General features: G+C 48.4%; 1 protein-coding gene across 1 annotated transcript; it reads right to left on the bottom strand.

Annotated features, from left to right (window-relative positions):
- Window positions 1-2,559: 2,559 nt before the first annotated feature.
- On the bottom strand, window positions 2,560-7,713 carry ZBTB37 (zinc finger and BTB domain containing 37). Its single transcript, XM_009699341.1, has 3 exons — window positions 6,791-7,713; window positions 5,317-5,416; window positions 2,560-3,048 (listed from the first exon to the last, which is right to left on the bottom strand). The coding sequence occupies exons 1-3, from the start codon at window positions 7,711-7,713 to the stop codon at window positions 2,560-2,562; spliced, it is 1,512 nt and encodes a 503-aa protein (XP_009697643.1).
- Window positions 7,714-8,707: the final 994 nt, after the last annotated feature.

Below are 8,707 nucleotides of genomic sequence, written 5' to 3'. Positions count from 1 at the left end.
ATTTATATATAATATATGTATATAAATAATTTTATGTTTTTATAGTTTGGTAGTATTCTTTTAAAAGTTCTATTTTAAAACACTTAAAAATCTTTTAAGCAACTAAAAGTAACTTTTGATGCTCTCTAGTGTGAACAAGATAGGACTTCAAAGTTTTTAACTTCTTTCTTTTTGATTTTTGGTAACTTCAAAAGCTATGACTAAAGCAGCATACTCTGCACATCTCCGCTCCTCCCCGCATCTCGATTGCAACGAAACCTACCTTAGCCACCCTCTCCTCTCATCTTCTGCGACTGCTCTCTGGCAAGCTTACTGTTTCGGTACAATCCTGTTTGACCTTCGACAGGAAACCCAATGGGGCTGGTCCCTCGGGTGGCCGCTTAGAAAATCATTCACTGTGTGACGATGCACTTGACAGGAGAGGAGGAAGAAGGGACAGAAGGAAAATGGAGGTGAAATATCAGTTCTCCTGTTTGAAATGGTCAACGAAATTGTACTTTGCAGGTGCCCGGCTCAGGACACCCGCAAAGGTTCCTCTCTTAGGAGCACAGCCCCGTTACACGCCATCCTGGCACCAAGCCCTTCCCGCCCCCCCCCCAAAAAAAATCCCACCAGAGCCACATCTGCTTTTTTGAGAGAAACGTGGGAGGAACAGTGAGACCCCTCACTTATAAGAGAGAAAAATATATAAAGTGAGGCAAGAATACATCACCCTTCTCCAAATTCTTCCTTCTAGAGGGGGCAGGAAAACGATCCCGAGTCCCAATTTGCAGGTGGGGAAAGCGAGGGCTGGCGCTGTATCCATGTGCCCAAAACCGTGCCAGCAGACTGCGGAGCAAGCTTTATTTTCGCTCCGTAAGTCTCCTGCCCGCCAAGCCCATGCTCTAACCACTCGCCTGGCTTTCTTTGCCGAAGCAAGATGAAGTGTTACTTCTTTTTCAATGTCTCCTTGTTCCTCCCATCACCTCAAGGCTCAGAATTTCATCCTGGCTTATTGTGCACGTTATACATCCTCAAGAGAGCTCCTGCAACCAAACGTCCTCTCCCAAACCCAATCTGCGCAACCTGTCGTTCATTTGCCCCCTCCATCACGAACAACTCGGCATCAGGACCAGAGAAAACTCTTAAAGTATTGCATATTTTTAAAGAGACTTCTTCAAAAGATGTCAAGATATTTGCACTTATCTACCTGTCCCATGCTTTTCCGTTTATGAAACACGTAAGCACGTGCAAACACCTACAATACACAACGCGGGCACGTCTCTCCGGGTTTGCTAAACTTGCTCTAAACATCAGAGCTGCTTAGAATACAAAAGTTTTAAGTCCATGCAAGGGGACAGAGTTGTGATTGCTCTAGGAACCATTCACTTTTAAGTTTCCTGAACTGTTACGAGGAAATAAAGTAGGGTTTTCTTTTCTTTTTGCATTTCATTGATAAAAAAGTTATCAAACTAGTTTGTAGAAACATGTTTAAAAGCAACCACCCATGATTGCTCAGCTGGGACGATAGTATTTCAGTATACCATATTGCTGTTATAAAAGATCAAGTGCGTGTCGAGGGGAGAGTAGGGGTGAAGGACGACTTTGGTAGCCAGCCTCTAACTCCGCAATTCAGCCAGTCCAGAAAAACTCTTCCCAACGCTTGGCAGCACCCGAAGCACGGCAGCGCACCGATCAGGACATCAGAGTGCTCTGAACTCTCCAGATCAGCAACGGTAGAGGACAACCTCCTCCGAAAGACCCCTCCAACCCTTCTCCCAACGCATCAGAGTCTAACGCAAACCTCACAGCTGCTAAATTTCACTTTCAGTAGCTGAAGCGCTTCAAATTTTGCTGACCTCTAGAATACCGCTTTATAGCCGTGCCCGCTTTTAACAAGGGGCGTTGAGGCCGCGCGCCTGGAACGGGCAAGCCAAAAGCCCTAAAATAATAGCTTAAGTAAACATGTAAAGAGACACACCAAAAATAAAAGACAGGGATAAATACACGCGGGCAAGGCAGGTTCCACCAGGACAGTCTTTTTCTTTTCTTTAACGTGGCAACTACCTGGGGAAGGGAGAAAGGCAACGGCACCTCGCCCCTGCTCTCCCCTTGGGCTGGACCAGCAGATACGGCGAGGAGCGGCCCCGCACGCTAGGCTCACTGGGTCTGCGTGGCTGACAGCCGGCACCGCCGGCAGGGACCTAGCTGCTGGGCCAAAATGCTGTCGAGAAATACAAATGACTGCTCGTCCCAGATCACTACGGAACAGTAAAAAAAATTTAAAATCCTGTCGATCCCTGAATAAGAAGTTGATTGACACAGTTGTTTTGTTTTTCTCCAAGAGGAGGAGGAATAAGGGAGAAAAACTTTGAACACTCTACGTGTGGGGGGGGGAGCGGGGGGTGAGAGAAAAAGAGAGAGAGAAAGATTTTTCTATTTTGGCAACATCTTGGGAGCTTTTTTCTGTCCAGTGGTGGCATTGCACTAATTACAGTACCAGCCTGCCAGGTTGGTGCTGACTCTTTAGAGCCAAAAACGGGAAGACGGTCCTTTCTCCCCAGACTCTGCAGCCGCGTTTCAATCTGGCCCAGTCGTGGACACAGATCCCTGTGCCGTCTCCCCCACAGCGACAGCCTCCTCCTGCGGAGGGGATTCTTCCTCCGCCTGCCCCCGAGACGTGACGGTGGTCTCGGGGGAGATGCTGTGAGGCCCCTCCAGAGGCATACAGCCAGGGTGGTTCTTGCGAAAGTGCTGGTTGAGGATGGCCTGGAAAGGGAAGCTTTTGCCGCAGACGTGGCAATGAAAGGGCTTGTTGCCTGTGTGCTTGCGGATGTGATACTCCAGCTGATCCTTGCGGGTGTACTTCTTCCCACACATGCGGCAGACAAAAGGCGTGATGCCCATGTGGAGGCGCATGTGCCGGTCCAGGCTGCCTTTCTGGTTGAAGGATTTGGCGCAGTAAATACAAGTGAGCCGTGGGTTGTACCGGAACCAGCGCTCTGAAACCTCCTGCTCCCGGAGATATTCCACATAACCGCTCACTCCAAGCATGGCCGATTCCTCCCCCTGCGAAGGAAACAACAGAGATTTAAATAACAAGCAGCCGAAAACAAATGGCAGGAAAGAAGATCAGGCCCCAGTCCAGCCACTAAAACCCTGACGCATGTGCCAAACCTCGAAATCGGCAGCGCTAATGTCTTCAACCTCAAGCACACATTTAAGTGCTTAACTGGAGCCTTGGGGCTGAAGACAAACGAGCAATCAATTAGAAACCTCTGCTACGGCAGCGGCCCCTTCTGCCAAGTCATTCGCGGCAGCCCTTGTCAGGAGGGCGCTTAGCCACCGATTGAGCTGTGGATCAAACGTGTCAAGACGTGTTACTTTTTTTTAAACCTCGGGCCACTTTGATTAAAATACTGTATACCACGTTCTGGTTTACTTACTAAAGGTTAAAAAAAGAAGGCAATTGATGAGCTCGCTGTAAAACGAAGGTGGAATAAACTACAAATCATATCTGAAACTCTTCAGGTGGCATTTTACACAGGTATTTATTTAGGTGTCATTCCGGATTCATGTTGTAATGAATCACATTCGCCTAAACGGCTGTGTAACCCAGCCCAGCCCCGCGGCCCTGCAGGGCAGGATCCGCAGCACGGAGAGCTAGCGCGCCTGGCCCGAGTCACACACACAGCAAGGACTAGCTGGCTCCTCGTTATTTTCTGAAGCCAGAAAGACAAACAGCCAAGGGCAACTCTGAACCGCAAGCTCGGGCTCTAGGACAGACGCTTCTGGCTAGCCTATTCAGAATGAGCACAGTCTCCTGAATGCCTCCATGGTGGAGGACGCAGTATTTGCACTCCCGAGCCTTCCGCTCTTTCCCGACGATGCCAAACGCGGACCGGCAAGCAGTGTAACAACAGCAGGAAGGCTTCTCCTCCGGCAACCAGGGCTGCGCACGCATAAGCAACGGCGTAACCGTGCCGGGTGCTGTTGAATCCGGCTGTACAAGCACTGCTGAGCTGCTCAGGACTAAAGGAGGTGCACAAAGGTATGGTACGTACTTTCCACTCTACCACTGCCACTGATCAGGGATCACGGGCAGACTATTTTTAGCATCAGTATGGCGATACCAGCAGAGTGGAAAGTGATGATACTTCCCCGTGTACGTGATAACCTACAGTTTTACATTTGAGGCCATCTCACAACGGAGAAATAATAGCAGCTTTTCTGTACGTAGAGCTAAAATTGCTTTGTATGTCGCATTTGCCCAGGAGGGTTAGTTTGACCTGAAATTTTCTAGATGTATTCTGAGGACACAAAACAAAGCTTTGGCAAAACAGGAACAAAAAGGTATCTCTTGTTTTACGAAAGTGCATTACAAAGTTAGCAGACAGCAATCTTGATTTTTTTTTTTCCCCCTTGCTTCACTTGGTCTTACTCAAGGGCAAAGCAGCCTGGTAACTCCTCACCTGCCTCCAGCAAAGTCATTTGACTATGAACTGACACGTTACTTATCTGCCAGGCACGCAAGAGTTGTTCTACATAGTGTTGGGTGCTAAGCCTGCGCTACAGCAGCACTGCGATACTGACTGTATGCAACAAAAAAATTAAGAGCAAAATGATTAGGCGTAGATATTACCACCGTGTCCCACTTTGCTGCACTCTATAGCCCACCGCCCTCCCGTATTTCTGCGTATCTCTCCCTCCTACCCCAAAACTGTGCCGGCACCCTAAGCAAGCAGAGAATTCTGAGCTGCTTTAAATTGCAAATTCTGCTATGCAACACAGTCCTTTGGGGATGAGACCGAGACCTCTGTACAAATCCACAGTCCTTTGACGCTCGACCCTAAAGGTTTGCTGGTGTAGTGCCTGGAGGGCTTTCTGGAAAGGTTTTGGTACTAGAATGGAAAGGTTAAGCTGCTGCCAGCCCGCAGTCTTCCACAAAAGCCAACTTACACCTCCTCCCTCAGCTCAGGCATTTGCTGCCAGGGTTTTAGGGCAGATCCAGCTCTGCAGGCAAATGGGGTTTCTCCTCAGGAGTTGGTGGCCTGCCCAGAACGAGCGTTGATATTTATGCCCTCAGACAACAAGAAAAACTCCTCGTGTTTTCCAGGTATCTGGCCGAAATCCCAAATGACAGCCAAAATCAGTTTTAAATCATATACAGAGAGCATACGCTCTCAGTGTGAGCAACTAAACCCTTTGCACCAGTGAAAGGTCCTTGTTTCATACACAGTATTGCTTGCAAATAGAAAATATTAGACACTTCAGCACAACACAGTCCCCTTCACCTCCAACGCCAACATTTACCTGCAAACTTCTTGATCTGCCTACCTGGGAACTGGGCTGCTTGGGCTCATCCATCCGCCCGGGAGACTCGCTTTTTGATCTGTACCGCTCAGTCACAGCAACCATGCTGCCAGAAGGGCTAAATCTGTGGGGTGGGGGAAGAGTGTAAATGGAGTTTTTAATGGGCATCAGGTCACTACGGTGTTTAGAACAACGGGTGAGCAATAGAGGCACCTGTACAGCATCTCTTCGGCCTCACCAGCTAACGCGCAGGAGGTGGAACAGCATAAGTATAAAGGAAAAACCAAGTCATACTGGTCTGTGGTTTCAGTCTTAACATCTGAAAAATAAAACTGAGTCATTTGGCTTCCAGTTCAGTAACAGAGAGCTTTTCGGTTGCTATCGCAAGTAAACCGATACGGGCCCAGCGACTCAGGAACTGTACAACAGGAGAAGAAACCGCTTCTCTAAGGGCACCTCTCTTTCACCACCCACGCCCTCCTCCCCCTTCCACGTGTGAAACAAAAGTGATGTGATGGACTCCAGGTGGGAAACAGTGGATATTGAGTGCAGTGCAAAAAGAGATGCTGGAGGCTAGCTGATCCGTGGAAAAGAGTTATGGAATTAGGAAAGGATCGCTCTCCCAAGGGCCAGCTCAAGATCATTCCCGCCGATTGATTTATTAAGCGACAAGTGACAGAATATCCACTGCTTCCAGGTAGCTGGGACCAGAGGGATTGAGCTAGACGAGAGGCAGACGTGAAGGGAAACCCCACAAATACAAATCCCCCCCAAACACACCACATCTGCCCTTTATCAGATCCGTTCTTTGGTCTGAGCGAAGGGCAAGAAAACAAATGCTGGGGTGGAGGGGAAGCAGATTTCACCACCTATTTTCAGTAAAGGCTTTCTGCTCTTTCATATAAATCAAAACAATAGCGGAGGTCGACAGGCCCCCCACTTCAGCTGCTTCGGAAGATGTAAACCCACGTCCTACTGCTGACAAGGACCACCGGGAAGAAAATCTCCTCTTGACCTACAGCTGGTGACCGGTTTGTTTCTCAGGCAGAACCCGCCCCAGATTTTCAGACCAGAAGGCATCATTGCAATGACACTTTGCATAACACGTATTGTATGTGACCTCCTGCATTCCGATGCTGAGCCCAGTATCTACTGAGGCTGAACTCAGTGTCTTCTTTAGACAAAAATCAATCCCACCTCAGCTGAAACACTGAGAGGTAGAGATTACAACCTATGCACCTCTAAGTGCTCATAATTAATTTCCCAAGCTAGCCTGTACCTGGAAACCCTGGTCTGATCACTACCCAGCCAAAAGACTATAACCCAAACCGGATACACTTCCTAACACCAGGAAAAAAGTTCCTTCAGCGCTTATGCTTAAGATGGCCACAGGAAATAGAAGGGGGAAATGTTCCAAAGCGACCAACCCGGCCAAGTGAAAACCTTGCACAATCTCCTCTTATGGCCAAGGTCAGTAATTAAGTTAAAGAAACCTCACCTGTCAATCTCACTGCTGGTTGGCCTGACCACTTTGGGCCCGGAGGACCCTAACGCGTAAGCCTCTTGGCCCATCGATCCGTGGCCCGTGGTGTCAATCACCATAGCAGTGACCTCCTCCGCGCTGCTCCCGTCTTCTCCCGACGGCTGATGCTCTGCCCCCAGCCACTCCTCCAGGTTCTCCGTTTTAATGCGTACTCCTCCCAGCACCCGGACGTCGTCGTCGTTCCGTCCCCCGCGGTCTCCCATTCCTGTCTCAACGTACCACTGTCCCGCTCTGTTAATCCGTAGTATGGGCTCCCTGCTTTCCACGTCCGAACTCTGCTCAATTAACTGGGGGCTGGTGGACTCCTCGGGTGGGCTGAGCTCCCGAATGTCCAGCACCGTGCTAACCTGGCCCAGGCGACTCCCCTTCGGGGTGTTGTGACGCGGGCTCAGAGAACGGTTTAGATTTGGCGTCACCCAGTGAGACTCCGGTGGTCTCTCCTGATGCTTTGTCCTGGTCTGGCTCAATTCCGCTTCCACCTCTGCCACGTTAATTTTGAAATGAATTCCCTCGAGAATCTGCGTGCATTTGTCTATAATGTGCTGCATCTGCAAGAAACTGGCGGCCGTTAGGTAACTGATGATGTCAGCCAGCTGCAGGCATATCCTACCGGTGTAACAAAAGGAAAGGAGCTGCTCGAAAACAGAAGGGTTCTTGATGACAGAAATGGAAACAGTGCTCATTTCGTTCAAGGACATGTGGTCGCGGAAGTAGGGCGAGCTGGCAGCCAGCACCACCTTGTGAGCGCGGAAAGCTTGCCCCTGCACGTTGACCACGATGTCACACAGGCGTCCCTGCATGCGTAACTGATTCAGGTGGCTCAGGACAGAGTTACTGAAGTCAGGAATCTCCAGCTGAATGTTCCCACTCTTCTCCATGGCTGTCCCAGTTGCAGGTGCACAACCCTACTGGAAAGGCGGGGAAGAAAGACCGTCGTTGAGAGAGCTAGTTTATCATTTGCATTTAAAACGTTTTTCACCTACTTTCATGCAGTTTGAAATACTGGGATTTTTTGAGAACTCTTCTCACCATTTAATTTATAAGCACCTCGCAGAAGTTCTCTGATCTTTGTGGTGCTGTACACCACCCCTCACAACAGTTATGTTAAACCAGGCCCCGATAGATCCCCATTCCCTGTGGCTTAAGCGCTCGAAATGGTTCGTTCTGTCAGCCTCAATAAAAGCACATTTGCATTGTAAAAAGAACATTAAAAATGGTTCAGGTACTAAAAATAGGCCACTGATTGCAGAATGGATTAAAATACTTAGCACTTGTACCTTCTAAGCACTTTGAAAAGGGAAAGTAATATTGTTATCCCTCCTTTCTACAACAGGAATCGGGAAGGAGACACCAGGACCTAAATCCTCCCAAGAGACTTTTCAAAAGCTGACCGGCACACATTTGACCTCAAGGCATCTGAAGTACCACCGTTAAAACCGAGGTGTTCATCATACGTGGCGTTTCTGACACACGGCAGAAAATATATAAGAGGATGGTGAGAGAAAAAGAACAGAATCCAGTTCTAAACACCAACTTATCAGACCATCCGCTGGGCACAAGTGACTCCCTGGCAAAAGAAGCTGGCGTTTCGGTAGTTTGAGATATTGCACACGGCAAAAGACAACTTAGGAACAACGGGGATTAACAAACTAGCTCTCCTAGTTGCCCTTCCATAATTCATTTTTCTATAATCATCACATTTCATTTTGGCAAAGTTTGAAAAGGAGACCTGACCATATATGGTAAAAATTCAGAATGATCCAAAATTAGATGTAAACTTGCCCAAAAAGAAGAAGAAAAAAAAAAATAAGTAACTAAGTTTATTAAAGACCACTCATGGCATGAACAGCTTCCAAGCTGGATGGCATCTGA

This window comes from Cariama cristata, unplaced genomic scaffold, assembly GCF_000690535.1.
Source record: "Cariama cristata isolate BGI_N322 unplaced genomic scaffold, ASM69053v1 Scaffold43294, whole genome shotgun sequence".
Lineage (NCBI taxonomy): Eukaryota > Metazoa > Chordata > Aves > Cariamiformes > Cariamidae > Cariama > Cariama cristata.
Note: the sequence above shows the minus strand (reverse complement) of the source record. Positions and strands in the feature narration are given on the sequence as shown.

Excerpts from the sequence above, each read along its gene's own strand:
- ZBTB37 (XM_009699341.1), bottom strand. The coding sequence starts at position 7,713 with ATGGAGAAGAGTGGGAACATTCAGCTGGAGATTCCTGACTTCAGTAAC. Across the intron at positions 5,417-6,790 it reads ACCAGCAGTGAGATTGACAG|ATTTAGCCCTTCTGGCAGCA; the intron begins GTGAGGTTTCTT and ends CCCACCCCACAG. Across the intron at positions 3,049-5,316 it reads CCAAGCAGCCCAGTTCCCAG|GGGGAGGAATCGGCCATGCT; the intron begins GTAGGCAGATCA and ends TTTCCTTCGCAG.